Source organism: Myotis nattereri (genome assembly GCF_964212035.1).
Source record: "Myotis nattereri genome assembly, chromosome: 12".
NCBI classification, from domain to species: domain Eukaryota; kingdom Metazoa; phylum Chordata; class Mammalia; order Chiroptera; family Vespertilionidae; genus Myotis; species Myotis nattereri.
In genome coordinates, this window is record NC_138087.1 from 79,036,002 (window position 1) to 79,052,255 (window position 16,254).

Consider the following 16,254-nt stretch of genomic DNA (forward strand, 5'->3'; position numbering starts at 1 on the left):
TTGTTAGCCCATCCTCCAGCAAACCGATGACGGTGCAGGAACTCAGACCTGGGACTCCCTGCAAACATGGGGCACTGACATTTGTGGTCCTTGGTCCTCCAGCCTCCCTTTGGGTCCTCACGGTGCCATTTCAAAGCGCTCAGTTCCCAATATTCCCAAACCAATGGCCACGCCTGGGAGGGCTGCCAGGGGCAGGCTCTCCGTGAGCCGGCCCTGCTGGGTGCTGTCTTGGGAGAGCCACGTCATCCTCTCTCAGTTTTCAAGCGGCCGCCAGCCGGACGCCTCGGGCCCCATCCGAGCCCCAAGAGCCCGTTAGCATCATGGACCAACCTGGACCAAATCACGCCTGGGGGGCGGGGCCGCGACCTGTCCTTCCAGACCCGACGGCGGCCTCGCGCGTAGGGCCCGCCCCCGCGCCCGCGGCCCCGCCCCCCACTTCCGGCCGGACCGCGGTCACGTGGCCTGACCGGTCCCTCAGACGCGACGCGGCTTCTCTCGCGTCGAGTGTCCCGTCTTCCCTTCCGCCGGAAGTGGGGCAGCTTTCCCTTTCCGGCTACGGGTCCCCAAGCGGAGGGGGAGGCCGGACCGGGAGCCGAGCGGCGGCGGGGGCGGTAATGGCGGAGCTGGTGCAGGGGCAGAGCGCTCCGGTGGGGATGAAGGCCGAGGGCTTCGTGGACGCCCTGCACCGGGTCCGGCAGGTACGCGCGCGGCCGGCTGGCGGGAGCAGGGGAGCCCGAGGCGGGGCCGGCCCGAGCCCGAGGGGAGGAGGGGGTCGGCCTGGGGGCGGGAGGCAGCCCGGCTGACGCCTCCGTCGGGGTTGGCGGATCCTTGGGGCTCCTGCAGCCCGAGGAGCCCGGGCATGAGGCGCCTCCGCGAGGCCCAGGCCCAGCCTGTCGGGCGGGTCTCGGACGGGGCTGCCCCGGACGCCTGCCCCATCGCGTGGGGCGGGAGCTGGACCTTCGCGGCTGCCAGCGCGGGGTTCTGAGGCTCGCGATTGGGGAGCTCACGGTGAGGACCCGGGTATAGACAGGAGGCGGCTGTCTCAGGCCCAGTAGCTTCTATACGTGGAAAACATCGTCTTGGGACTTTGTCTAACTCGGGAGTACTTTGTTTTGGGGGGTCCCCTTGCAGAGGGAAGCACGGAGAGTGTGAAGGGGACGTGGGTGGCCCGTAAGGGGTAGAAATCCCTTCTGGGCCATAGTTTCTCCACTCTCGGGGAGAAGGTGATGTGGGCTCATTCCAGCAGAGAAACTTGCGCATCTGACAGTGAGGTGCATTTTGTCAGAGTTAAATGAACTGATTTTAAGAGGTTACATGCTTCCCTGGAGAATGAATATCGGGCCTGCCATCTGGGGCTTCGGGCGTGGGACTTCCAACAGAACACATCCTTGTATTGTGGGTAAACCGTACAAGGTAGCGCTAACACCTAAACTTCTGCTGTGTTCATCGTCTCTTCCTCTTGAATTGTAGGCATCCTGACTGACGTGGTAAAAGTTGGGCTGTAACTAATTACTGCTTGATTCCTAACAGAAAGCCGCAGGACTCACTGTATTAGAAGATCCACTCGGTCGCTTGAAGATGTGGTCTTTACATCTCTTCCCAGTATTCCAGGGGAGGGAACCCTCCCCGTGTCCCAGATACTGACTTTTCATTTTAATACTGATGCTCCTGTAGACATTATGTTGGATCCCAGAACTTTCCAAACCTATTGGTTCCACCTAAAATTTTATCTGATGCCCTGTTACTTACTGCCTAGGCACCAGCCAGTACAGTAGTGAGTAGCCATCATTCTTAGACTTCAGAGCCAACCAGCGGCTGTCATGGATGAACGTGCCCTCCCGCTCTCCTTCCACCTCTCTGCGTGCCAGCGTGTTGCATGCTCTCCTCTCCAGCACAAGGCCCTGAACCTTGTTTCTCACTGGCTACTAATATGTAATGGCTTCACTCAGTGCTGATGTGGGACAGTCACCTTGTTGGCCTCCTGTGTCCAGGAAGGATTATAGTCCCTACCCTGCAGAGCTCAGATCCTCGGTGTGCAGAAGGCCTATCTAGTTGAACGTAAAATGAATTTTGAACCATTGAGAACACTTTCTGCTTCTCTTGAGCCAGTGGTTCAGCTCATATTCTTGGACAACCTACTCAGGCGGGAGGGCGACCCTCTGTTCCATGCTGACCTAATGTGGGTTGTTGGAGCAGTGGTTGTACTACTAGCAGAGGAGCTTCATTGGAAATGTTCCCAGCTCTGAAATGCACCATTGACTGGAGCAGGAATAAGCCCAATGAAGACTCTGCTGTAAGTGTGTGACGTCTGAATATTAACTGCTGGAGGTCGATACTATCTCCAAGGATTTGATGGCCTTTAAAAACTAAAGAAAAAAAACAGGTTTGTGGGTAATTTTAGATTTATTTATAGGTTTACATTGGGCGAGAATGGCATGTTGGAAGTCTAAAATGTTGTATGCTTATAGTAAAACTTACCTGAAAGGATCTCATGTTACTTGGGCATCTGGATGATGTGGTTCTACTTCTTTGTAGTATACACAGCGATTTTCCCCCAACAGTAACTGGGAGTAAAAACTGTATTTATTTAAATGATTGCAAAGCTTTCCCCCTCTTATGTGCCCTCATAAACACCAGCAACAGTCTATAAGGCCCTCGTCAGTTTGTCAGAGAGCAGGAAGCTCTATGGTGCTCAGTTTATCTAGAAGATGATAATAGCATATGAGTTGATCCTGCTGGGATTTGAACCTGCAGTTTCTGTTAAGTCTGGGTATTTAGGGTTCAGTACCCAATCTACTCAACTTCCCTGCTAGCATCTAGAAGCCTCCTTGTGCTTTTGCTTACTTAATATATGATGTTTCTGACTCAAAGTCCAGTGTGCTGAATGCTCAGTCAGTTTCAGTTATACTTCAGTGTTTGGCACAAATGGATAATCCAGCCATTCTGTAGGGAAGTACACAAGTGTGGAAATATGATCTGATGCAGTCCCAAAGATGAATATCGAATACTGCTGGGTATTTAAAAAAACCATCATGTTCAGTTCTCTTGTCATTGGCAGGTTAGCAAAAATAAGGTACTATTTTTTCAACTTGTTTAGAGAGGGCAGAATCCTAATAAGGGTGGGGTGTGGACTCAAAGCCAAAATAGGTTATCCTGTCCTATAGCTACGCTGCACCTCTACCCTGTCTGTCTAGGCCAGTGATGGCGAACCTATGACACGCGTGTCAGAGGTGACATGCGAACTCATTCTTTTGGTTGATTTTTCTTTGTTAAATGGCATTTAAATATATAAAATAAATATAAAAATATAAGTCTTTGTTTTACTAGGGTTGCAAATATCAAAAAATTTCTATATGTGACACGGCACCAGAGTTAAGTTAGGGTTTTTCAAAATGCTGACACGCCGAGCTCAAAAGGTTTGCCATCACTGCTCTAGGTTATAAGGGGACCTCATGGAGATTATGGATGAGGAGATAAAAATCTGTTTTACCTTGTTTTCTAAGTATAGAAAATCTTTCCAGAAAGCCCACTGCTGGTTTAGGAGCATCCATCATCAAGTGCCTGCACATTTGCATGTTAACAAGACAGTGCGAAATCACAGTGTATTACAGACTCCCAGCAGCCTTCCATAAGCTCCACCAACTGTCTGCCGGTCATCAACTACTAGTAAATAGAAGAAAGGATCTGGCCAAACTGCTAATGCTTTTTAGGACTTGAAGGTTCTCTAGACCCAGTCAGTGCCTCTGTATTGCGTAACTCCAGAGTATTCTATCCACATGAATACAGTGTAATTGGTGCCTCAGGGATTTGAGCATTATGTTGATTCTGCACCCAAATGATTGTGATCAAGCCCTTGTAGAATCAATAGAGAGTAACATTAGAACCTATTCTTTACCAGCACTTTAAAAAAATGCATTGATTAGTGAGGGGCCTCCAGAGAATGCCTCCCAGGGCTGCTGGCTCACACTTTGAGCCTGGGCAGTAGGTGATATGGCGTGAGTGCTGTACACAAGCACCAGATCTGCTTCAGGGAATGTGCATCCACCATTACAAGGAAAAGCCTCTGTTCGTTGGTGTTGGATACTCCCTGAGACACCCTGCCTTAACGTATGACGCTTCTGACTCAAAGTCAAGTGTGCTGCCTGTTCAGTCAGTTTCAGTTATACTCCACTGAGACCATCTCTTAGTTCAGTGCTTCAGTATCTCAAGTCATTTCACCAGGGACTTACTCCTGCATGTGTGTTCGTGTTAGCTTCCTCAGACACTTGAAGAAAACCAGTGTCTACAGGAAATCTGTGGGCTGCTTCTGTATCTCTGATAGGACCCAGCAGCGTACCCTGCAAAGAGTGAGCCCTTATTAAAGAATAGGCGACGGGACTGAGTCCTTTTGGGTCACTACACTAGTGCAAGCACTGAACCTCATGTTTGGTATTGAAAGGTGGACTCTGAGTGAATAGTGTGTGTGCCTCTAAGGCTTTTCTCATTTTCATCTGAGACTATCTTTAAATTTTATTTTTTAAAAAATATATATTTTTTATTGATTTCAGACGGGAAGGGATGACTCTGAAGTCCCAATTATTTGTAGATTCAGATTTACCTGGACCAGAATTCTTAAACCCATGGCCCACGGGCTCGGGAAGGCTCCCAGTGGGCCTGCAGGCATGCCTTGTTCGACTCACACAGTGCCAGCACTTAGGAACCAGAATGATTTCACATAAAACATGGAGATTCCTAGCTCCCGCACTGTTCCCGCACTTTGCCGTGGCAGTACTGTATTCGGCAGGACTGGGGGCCTCTGCCCCTTTGCACACGCGTTGACTCTGGTGGCCTTCATTCCTACCACTTTGCTCATGTTTTACACTGCCCGTTGGGGTGCCTATCCACAGCCTTTATTTTTCTTATCCTTTTTCTTATCCAATTGTGAGCCCATCATTTCTAGGTTTTATTTGAAATTTATAATGGAAAAAACTGGGAGGAGAGTTGGGCAATCTAAGGCTCCTGCAAGTAGCTGGGTGACCTTAGGCTAGGTTAGTCTTTCCCAACATTTGATTTACAGGCTGTTACTATGTCTTCCATGGGGAATACAGGGTTAAATAAAGGTGAATTGGCTTCTTTACTACAAGGCTTCTTAGAGCCTTTAATATGCTTATGTGCACTAAGGCCTAAATGTCCTGAAGTTAAGTCACTTCATACCCTCTTTTCATAAAACCAAATTCCATTCTGTGGATCAAACTTAGGAAATGTTGAGCTAAATAATCTCAGTGGTCCCTTCAAGGCCATGAGCTGGATTTGAAAAAAAAAAAAAATTGGTCATATTATTTTGGCTCTTTTGCTTTATAATACGTTATACAGCAGGTCCTCAAATAACGTCTTTTCGTTCAATATTGTTTTGTTATAATGTTGATGAGATGCCATAGGAATTTTACTCTTACTTATGTCAATTAGCACAGTAAAATTAGTTTCTTTATATGTTATTTCCTGCGGTTCCAAGAACCTTTTTATGACGTTAAGTGAGGACTTACTGTATTGGGTGTCTGTTCAAACTTTCCTCTCCCTAGCTTTTCTGTGCAGTCCTTTTACCCTTAAGAACTGTCTCTCTTGAAAATGTTTTGCATTTTGAGTTTTGTTGTAAAGACACTTGGGAAAGAATAGCCAATATTTCTATTGGAGGCACTTTTATCTTAATACCCGATGAGAACAAATCACTGGCAAGATGGAGTGGTGTTAATGGAAGCAGTGATGTGATTCAGGTTACCTGCCCTTTATTTGAGTATCTGCTGAGGCCAGGGCCGCTTGCTGGATGCTGGGACAGTGCAAAGATAAATCAGACAACTTTGCAGCTGGTTTTATCTTACTATGGATTAAATTCTCACAACAACCAGGTGCGATATTCAGGACAAGGGTTATATCTCTCATTTTATATTTGAAAATAAGCCAAAGGGAAACAAAGCAGTTTTCTCAGAGGCACACAAATAGTATATACATTGTTCTCGGACCCATGTCTTGTGCATTCTAAGAAGGATTTTGGTTCCTTTGCAGAGGTAGTTGCATAGTTTTCATTTCAGTGAGACATCAGCAGTCTTTGAACAAAGCATTGAAAGGATGCTGGTGGAATTAGATGGAACGGAGGGGAGAGAGCTACTGGACATGCCATTGTTAGGGTCTTTGGTGGGGGAACAGCTGGAACAGTATTTCGGCTTGCAGCCTCAGCTGGTCATCTTAGCATTTTTCCTACAGACGGGTTTCTCCATGTGCACTTTAAATTTAGCAAATGTTTTGTTTGTTTTTTGTTAATCCTCACCCAAGGATATTTTTCCATTGATTTTTAGGGAAAGTGGAAGAAAGAGGGAAAGACGGAGAGAAATATCGATGTGAGAGAAACACATCGATTGGTTGTCTCCTGCGTGAGCCCTGACCAGGGCCTGGGCTGAGAAGGAGCCTGCAGCCAAGGTATAATATGCCCTTGACTGGAATCAAACCTGGGACCCTTTGATCCGCAAGTCAAGGCTCTATCCACTGAGCCAAACCAGCTAGGGCAAATTTAGCAAATGTTTAATGAGAACCAAGCATTTTGCCATGCATTAGGGAAGCTGTTCTTTAACTTTGGTAACATGGACCTTTTTATTTTTTTAAGATATATTTTTATTGATTGATTTTTTTTTTTTTTTTTTTTTTAAGAAGGAGAGGGGTAGAAACATTGATGAGAGAGACACATTGATCAGCTGCCTCCTGTACTCCCCTCACTGGGGATCCAGGCCAAAACCCAGGCATGTGCCCTGACCGGGTATCAAACCGGCGGCCTCTTGGTTCATGGGTTGCAACCATGAACCACATCGGCCGGGCAGAACATGGACCTTTTAAAGACTCTTCAAAACTTTGAACTCCTCAGAAATATGTATTGGTTTTGTATATAAATTCAAGAATTTATCAAGCTGAGCCCTGGAGCTCCCAGTGAAGGACTCTTTGTCCCAGGGTTACTGAGGTGATTGAGAAGGTCCACTCTTCAGAGAGTTCCTTGTGAGGAGACAGTGGAACCAGTAACTTTCTCAGTGAGATTCTGCTATTTAGAGCTAGGTTATCAAGTGCTTTGCAATCACAGATAAGGGGGTATTTAATTCTCCCCAAATGTGGGCAGCACCAAGTTGTCAGGAAAAGGTATTAAGAAGAGCTGATATCTTACTTGATTGGTATATAGAATTCCTTGTTTTGGCAATGCCAGTAAATAGGGCAGGACCAGCCGGGGCCCCATCTCTGCCAACACTTGTGCTACCATTTGTTGAGCTTGTGTTATGCTCGGTGCGAGGCACAGCTTTCATAGATGTTTTCTCATTTGATAGTCACAAAATTCCCAGGTGGGAAAGTAGTGAAGTGGTTATTAAGAGCTTGGCTTCAGACTATATGAGCTCAAGTTCTGGTTATGCCACTTACTAGCTTAGTCACTGGACAAGTTATCTACCTTCTTTAAGCCTAAGTTTCCTTATGTGTAAAATGGAGATCATTGATGTTAGTAATAATTTTTTAAAATAGCTAATATTAGAAGTTAGGAGGTTACCCTTAGGGGAGGTGGGGTTGTATAGTGACTGAAGGGGGCCCGAGGCAGGCTTCTGGGGCCCTGGTGATGTTCTGTTTCTTGACCTGGATGCTAGTTGCACAGGCATTTTCATTAGTGAAAATTCAGTGAGCTATAAACGTATCCGTGTAGTTTTCTGGAGCATTATTCTTCAGTTAAAGGTTAAAATAGCAAACGGTCTTGTTCCTTACCATGTGCCTGGCATTGTTCTACATTGTTACCCTGTTATCCCCATGGATACAATTCCAGGCAGGCCCCAAACCCACAGTGATGGGAGTAGTAGCTACTTTATAAGGTCACTGTGAAGATTAAATGAGGGCAACAGCAGGCTTTTAGTGCAGTAAGTTTGATATAGTGCTGTCTTCACTGTGACCCACCAGGTAGTGGGATGCAGAACTAGGACTTGCCCCTGTGCACTGACTCCAGCCCCTGCCCTCTGAACTTCTCTTAGCCCCCGGCTCGGCCGTGGGGAGCAGAGACTCTCAGTCCAGCCCGTGCATTCTCCAGGTCCCGAGCAAGGCCACTCTGGGGAACTGTAGAAAAGGGGTTTCAGGGCGGTAAGTTGGGTTCCTGCTCCCTGGGTGGTGTGAGCTTCCACCTCTACTTATTGGATCCCTGAAAATCATCAGTAGCTATTTTGATAGCATGGACATCGTATGTGGAAGACTTGGTGGTGCTCGATGGCTTTGCCCGTTTCCATTTAAGATAAAGTTCTAATCAGTGTAAAGTTGTGGACACAGTCACAGCTTCCTATTTGGGTTTATAGGATGAGCTTTGATTACAAAACCTGTCAACAGAGAAATTTAGTTCTAAAGGTGTGCACTGGGAATAATTAATCGCCATGTTTGTGAACTTCAGTCATTTGTGTCCTATCTTTGTGATTTTTGCCATAGCAGTGAACCTTCAATATTCTGTTAATATTTTAAAATCATTTTAAAATTTGGATTTGTTTGAAATATTTTTCAAAAAGGAAGCTAAAGCATTGTCATAAATGAAAAACTTTGCCATGTATTGAAGGTAACTGTAAAAAATATATATATCCATCCATGCACCTTTCAAAATCACCTGTGTACCCCTCTGTGGAACACACTGGTTTAGTTCGTCCCTGCATTTCACAGGTGTGTACACCGAGGAGCAAGGCCATTGAGGGTCTTGCCCAGGGTCATACACAGGAAGATCTGGCTGGAAAACCTAACTCTTGACTGACTCCTGGGCCAGTGCTCCCTTCCTTCGTATTTTCGCTGGTTACCGGCAGTGGAGGTTAAATTAAGTCTATCACGTTTATATTTCATCTTTTTCTGTGCTTAAAATAGCGCAGGTCGTGAGATAACCCATTCTCTTCCCCACCTACGCTCCAAAGCGGGAAAAGTAATGGAAGTGGTAGAAAATCGGTAGCAGAGTCCCCTCAAGGTCATGCTTTCAGATAAGAACTGAAGTGGCCTTGGTTTTGTAGGGATATTCTGGCTTCGGTGGCTTGTTTTCTGGCCCATGCCATTAACTGAGAATGTACCCTACTTTCCTTAGCAGCTGCTGCTCAGAATGATCAGTTGCGATGTGAGGAATTGCTTGAGGTCTGTGCACTGTGAACCACTAGGTTTAAGTCCTTGAGAAGTGAAATATGTTTAAGAAAGTATTAGGTGGAGGAAAGAGAGGTAGCTTAGTGCTGTGGTTATAGACTTGAGTCAGGCATGCCTGGGCTTAAATACCATTTCTGCTACTTACAAGATGCATGATTTTTGACAGGTCACTCAGCTTCTCTGAACCTCACTTTTCTTTATCTTAAAAGTGGAAGTAATGCCCTAGACCAGTGGTTCTCAACCTTCCTAATGCCGCGACCCTTTAATACAGTTCCTCATGTTGTGGTGACCCTGAACTATAAAATTATTTTCGTTGCTACTTCATAACTGTAACTTTACTACTGTTATGAATCGTAATGTAAATACCTGATATGCAGGATGTATTTTCATTGTTACAAATTGAACATAATTAAAGCATAGTGAATAATCACAAAAACAATATGTAATTATATATGTGTTTTCCGATGGTCTTAGGCCACCCCTGTGAAAGGGTCGTTCGACCCCCAAAGGGGTTGCGACCCACAGGTTGAGAACCGCTGCCCTAGACTGTTTGGCTCAGTAGATAGAGTGTCCGCCTGCGGACCAAAGGGTCCCAGGTTCGACTCCCGTCAGGGGCACATGCCTGGGTTGCAGGCTCAGTCCAACGTGCAGGAGGCAGCCAATCAATGATTCCCTCTCATCATTGATGTTTCTATCTCTCTCTTTCTCTCCCTTCCTCTCTGAAATCAATAAAAATATATTTTTTTAAAAAATGGAAATAACACCAGCCTCCTAGAGAATCATTGTAAGGAATAAATGAGATAGCATGTTTAAAATGCTCCTAGAGTACCTAGCGCATAGTGAGCACTCATTACATTTCAACTGACTATTTTAGTAGATATTTCATATTTCCTAGGATAAAGTTACATTTATATGAAGAAACGAACACGTTGAATTTTATGGTATATTGTAATATACACTGAAATACCAATGTAAATTGTGATGCAATTGTATATTTTAATGTTAAACTTGTATCTAACATTTGTTTAGCCAAAGTTTAAATGCAGTCTATTGACTTCAGAGCTACACCTCTTAACCATTATTACAAATTTCCCTAGTTATAGATGCCTGAAGCAAACATGACTTAAGAACAAATCTGGCCTGGCCAGATAGTTCAGTAGGTTAGAGCGTTGCACCAACAGGCCAAGGTTGCAGGTTCAATCCCTGGTCAGGGCACATGCAAAATCAACCAGTGAATGCACAAATAAGTGGAACAACAAATCAATGTCTGTCTCTCCCTCCTTCCCTCCCTGTCTCTGTCCCTCCGTCCCTCCTTCTCCCTCTCTCTCTAAGACAATTAAAAAATAAAATAAAATAAAATAGTGGATTAAAAAAACATTTGAAAGTCCCAGTCACAAATTTGGAAGGACACTTACTGATATAATCAATATTAGGAACAGGAAACTATTGTAGCACGTTTACCATATTGGCTGTGGGAGGAAAATAAGGAAGCCCGAGGACTCAGGAATAGCATTTAGCTAGTTTGGCAGGAAGGAAAAAGATTTGGAAGATGAGGCTTCAGCAGAAGGGAGCAGGGAGAGTGCCTGACGGGTAGAGTGCACATTTTGAGGCCCCGTCTTTGAGAGTGAGGTCACATGCACACTATTGAGGGACTCCACTGATAGTCATACCCTTTTCTTTTGTGTTTTGGGGTAATCATGTCTTCTGAGAATGTTTTGGTCGGTCTTTTAAAAACAACTAGAGCAGTCTTTTTTTTTTTTCTTACATATTTTTATTGATTTCAGAGAGGAAGGGAGAGGGAGAGATAGAAACATCAATGATGACAGAATCATTGATTGGCTGCCTCCTGCACGCCCCCTACTGGTGATTGAGCCTGCAACCCAAGCACGTGCCCTTGGCAGGAATTGAACCTGGGACCCTTCAGTCTGCAGACCAATGCTCTATCCACTGAGCCAAACCAGCTAGGGCAACTAGGCCAATTTTGAAAACCCTTACATTAGCCAGTTTATTGTGGCAGACGAGAGGGTCTCTGTGGACATAAGCTCTTGCGTGTTTTCACCTTTTAACCCACCTGCTTTACCAGCTGAGTCCTTACAAGTAACTTTTGCATCTTAAGTAGCCAACCTCTGCAAGCTGATCCAAAACAAATAAGGGAGCAAGCTGGCAAGTAGATAATAGAATGCTGTTAGGCAGGATGTATATGGCCTTTTGTTTAAGGGCAAATGGCCACTTGCCCGTAGAGGCTTGCTTGGATATAGGAGGTGGAGTTTCTATCGGCTGTCTATCTTTAGTATTTGAGATTGTCAAACTTTTTCTTTAAAGGTCCAGATAGTATGGCTTTGCACACTATATGGTCTCTGCAACTCCTTACCGATAACAAATGGGTGTAGCTCTGTTCTAATAAAGCTTTCCTTACAAAAGCAGGTGGCTCACCAACCATAGTTTGCCCTGGTTTAGAATACCTCCTATTAGCACACCTAATGGTGTTCCTGTTCTTGTCCACTTAGAATCTATTTGTCTTGGCCAAGAGGATCTTTTAAAAACAAATTAGCACATTACTTCCCTTAGAAAGCCTTATAGTTGCTTCTGATCACCCTTCCTATAAAATCCAAGCCCCTTACCAGGATCAGTAAAGCCCTGTGTGAGCTGGCTCTTGCCCACTTCTTAGAACACATCTAATTCCTTCTACTCCAGTGACATTCACTTCTTTCTTTTAGGCTTATACCTACCGAACTTGCTCCTGCCTCAGGCCTTTGTATAAGCTGTTTCTTCTTCCTGGACAGCTCTTCCTCAGATTTTTGTGTAGCCAGCTGCTACTCCTCATTTAGGTCTCAGGTTACACGTCACCTCCTAGTGTCCTGCCCTCATCGCCCTATATAAAGTAGCTCTCCCAAGCACTCTATATGTCATTGTCTTTTATTGGCATCATGCTCATTGCCACCTGAAATGCTCAGTTTATTATGTACCTGTGACTCCCCACCGACTGCTGACTCCAGGGAACAGGGGCTTGGTTATTCTTGTTCGCCACAGGAATGTTGGTGCCTGGAACAGCCTAGCACATAGTAGGCAATCACCATTTGTTGGGTGGTTTGCCTTGTTTTACAGCCCTGGTATTTGTGAAGTGCTTTTCAGTGTACAAAGCCCTTTTGTGTTCAGAGTATGTTGTTATCTTTTCAAAAACTATGAAGCAGGTGGTATTATACCCAGAGGATCTTAAGCAGAGAAGAATCGGACTTGCCCAATATCACAGAACCAGTAAACGGAAGGGACAGGCCCTAACTCCAGGACATTTAAGTCTTGCCTGGGGTTTTCGCGATTGTCTTTAGTTGTTTGTTTAAGGTAATTTATCTTTATGTTGGTCCTGGAAGGTCTCACACTTCTGGGCACATTGGGACAAGTTCAGATTTCCACTACAGACTTTGCTCTCTGAGGCAGGTGTGCTAGGCTTAATTCAGGGAGTAACATCAAGAGCAACTGCTATAGACATTCCTTTGATTAAATCAAAGAGTTGATTTATTGTGAAGATCACAATAATTTCCTCATGAGAACAAAGTAAATAAGTAAGGAGTCTATGTAGCATTTGTTTTGGGGGGAAATGTTTTAATAGCTATGTTCTGTTCTTTAACTGATGATAAATAAAATGTTAAAAGTTGAAACAGATCTCAGAGATTATCTTACTTTCTCAAGTGCAGGAATCTTATCATAGCCTGGACAATCATCCCCCTGCTGTTCGGACACTTCCAGCGAAGAGCAGCTTATTGCCTTATATCTGTAGATTGCATCATCACTTTTATAGATGTTACAGTTAATAGGATGGATATATTCCTAAAGCGTTGTCAGTTGAGCAAACATGGCCTTTTAAATATTGTTGGGGAATTCATTTCTTAAAGGAATCCTGTGATAAAACCTTTTGAGCAAAGTTTTTCTTATTTTTGGCCTGCTTTTTTCCTTCAAATGCAGTATGCCTCTATTTTAAGTGATGGCTTAGAAATACTAATTGCTTGTAAAAGACACATTTTTGGTACTATTTTATTTCTAAAGACACATTATTATTAAGACCAAAAGAAAACTCAGCTAACAGTGAAAAGTGTTTATACTACCATGACATTGCCTTACATTAATGTCGATTGGGGCGGGGGCAGGGAGAGACAGTGAAAAAACAGCCCTCTAAAGAGGACTCGTCTTTCTCCCTCGAATAGAGCCATGATTTGTTCCTGAATATTTAAATCTGCTTCTTCTGTAGATTGCTGCTAAAATTGATTCAATTCCTCACTTGAATAATTCCACACCTCTAGTGGACCCCTCCGTGTATGGATATGGAGTACAAAAACGGCCCCTGGATGATGGAGGTAAGTTGTTGTCGGTATCTTTGCCTTTCAGGTGGTAGTGAACCTGTCAGTGCAGTTTGTGCCAGCCATTTCCTTAACAGCTCTCTCCAGCACCACTCTGCAGCGGAATGGCTGAGGGGACGTATTTAGGGTGATTTTTCTCAGCAATTCTCCGGCATTTGAGTTCTTATTTGCCTTGATAATACAGGAATCTTCTTAGCTGCTCTCAGGGAAAGACTTGGCCTTTGAGCATCAGCTTGGAAGTAATTTGACAGATTTGATAGTTTTGCTGGATTCAGCCCTCCGTTCTTCCAGTACACATGTAAGAATTGAAGTTTCCACTTTCCTCCAAAATAAAGCTAAGTTTTGATGCATAGCTTTGAGGAAGCCGTGGCTGTATCTTGACCTTAAAGAAAGGAAAGAGGGGAGGGAGATGACCTTTCTCTGTTCTATCTGCTGGTTTTTCATCATTCCCATTTGTGACAAGTTCTTTCTAGAAACATTTTTCTTTCATTCATTCATTCATTTGTTATTTTGCTGGTTGGCTTATATATTCAACTCCACTCCATCCCCCAAAGTTTAAAACCAATTAGCAGTGCCTATCACCAGGACCCTGGCAGAGAATATACCAAATGTGCTTCTGTAGAGAACTTGGCCTTCCTTTGTCTGATTTGGTCTTCCATACAGTAGGCCTATAACAGGGATTGTGAAATATACTAGATGGTACATGAATGTTCACATAGTGGTGGGCCAGTGTCTTCTCCTTTGCCCTGTCAGTCTGCATATGCATCCAACCGTGTATGCATGTACACATTTCTCTGATACATTAAGTGAAAAAAATCAAGGTGTGCAACAGTATGTATTATGTAATCCCTTTTTCTAAAAAAATGCATGTTTTTACATATATAGGAAAAATGTAATTTGGCTTGATTGAGTGATTGATTTTTCTCTGATCTCCTTGGGATTCTAAAAGGAGATCGCCATTATTTTTTAGACTAGAGGCCCAGCGCACGAAATTGTGCACAGGTAGGGTCCCTAGGCCTAGCCTGTGATCAGGGCCATCTTCCGCCCGCTCGCCAGTCCCCAGTCCCGCCCCGCCGCCACCCACCCTGGTTCCCCGTTCGCCATCCTGTGTTCGGAGCCTGCGGGCCGGGTGGGGAGGGACCGAGAGGTGGTCAATGCACCTCATAGCGACTGGTCGAGCAATCATTCTGGTTCTTGTGCCGTTATGGTCACTGGGCTTTTATTATATAGGATGTGGGAACCTTTTTGCAATAATTGTATAGATTCACACTAATTGTGAAGATTTTAAGGGGATAACATTTGGGTGTAAAAGTTCTTCTCTGTTAAAAACAATGGTTTATGTTTATGTTTATGGTCACACACACATAAAAAGTCTACTCCAGGTCATTGGAACTACGGTGACCATTTAAACTGCTGCTTCCAAATAGTACCCCATGATCTTCTTTTATTTGACTGGTGTTAGTGATTTCTTAGACCAAATATGACTAATGGCATTATCTGCATTTTGCCTTAGCAAAAAGCTTTTTACCTTTTTAGGGCAATTATGCTTCTGTTTCTCCTATGAGACATCAATAGGAAAGTAGAACTAAGTTGTCTGGCACTGAACACGTATCTTGTTAATGGACAGAGCCTCCCTGGCTCACCATTTCCAGAAACTAAGATCAATACATTTCACAACTCTTGGCCTTGTTTTCACCCACTGTGTGGAGTCGAGTTGCAGTGGAAACTGCACCCAGTGACGAGTATTCACTGTGTTCTTTGCATGGGAACACCCAAATGTTTGCAAATTGTAGCCATTGGCATTTCGCAGACATTTTTCTCCCATTTATCCTTTGATACCCATTTGAAAGAAATTAGCGAAAGGTTCTGAACTTAATGATAAAGAGACCTAGGAAGCAAGCTGTAGTTAGTAAGTCACCAGTAAGTGCAGGGCCTCCCTTGAAAGTTCAGTTCATTATCATATTGTTTATTTTCACATTTTGTGGTTGTTGACCCTTTTACAGAGGACCTTCATTTTCTCCCCTTTGCCCTCCTCCACCCAGCTCCCTCACCTCCCTTTTGAGAACCATGATTTTTTGCATGTCTGCCTTTTGGGGACTAAATCCTTGTAATCAGAAAATGAACACAAGTTCTCTCTTTCCTTCTTCTAAATAGTAAGCCATCTTTATAGTAGGAAAGAACCGAGAGAGAACCTTTTGGCACTATGTCCAGCCTCTGGCATCTCTGGATGCCTGTGTCTTACACAACAGATGTATTCGGAGAACAGGAAATGTCCCTCCGGCTTTTTGCATTCTGCATTACAGTTTGATGAGGTCAATCCTCTTCTTGTGAGCACCGTTTCCATAACAGAATCACGGGAATTGTTTTCCTTCACGTTGGTCACATACAGAGTTTGAGATTTGCTGTTGATCTTAGTGAGAACCCTGGGCAGTGGGGCCTGCCTCAGCCTCTGTTGTCAGCTGTCTTCTGATGGGGATAGGTCACTGGGCCAGTTCTGTTCTCCTGAATAAATATGTGGATAAACAGATCCTGTCAAGGAAAGTGTTTGTGTTTGCCCCACAGCTTTCTAGGGGGCACAGTCTTGCTGTTTGTGAGATGAAAGGTTAGAAAAGCAGAGACAAACAACAAACAGGAATTCCATCGCTTTTTCTTTGCAATAAAGATTTCCAAAGGCTTGCAGTGTTTTGTTTGGTTTGGCCTAGGGGTTTTTTTTTTTTGACAGAAGTTCACCAGAACACTTTCAGCAATGTGAACT

General features: G+C 44.4%; 1 protein-coding gene across 1 annotated transcript in view; it reads left to right on the forward strand.

The window, feature by feature from the left end:
- Positions 1 to 576: 576 nt before the first annotated feature.
- FUBP3 (far upstream element binding protein 3) overlaps positions 577 to 16,254 on the forward strand; it is a 53,913-nt gene continuing 38,235 nt past the window's right edge. The window contains exons 1-2 of the mRNA XM_081103816.1: positions 577 to 698; positions 13,391 to 13,496. Of these exons, the coding sequence (XP_080959942.1) occupies positions 615 to 698; positions 13,391 to 13,496 (190 nt within the window). The 5' untranslated portion in view covers positions 577 to 614. The remainder of the gene's footprint in view (positions 699 to 13,390; positions 13,497 to 16,254) is intronic.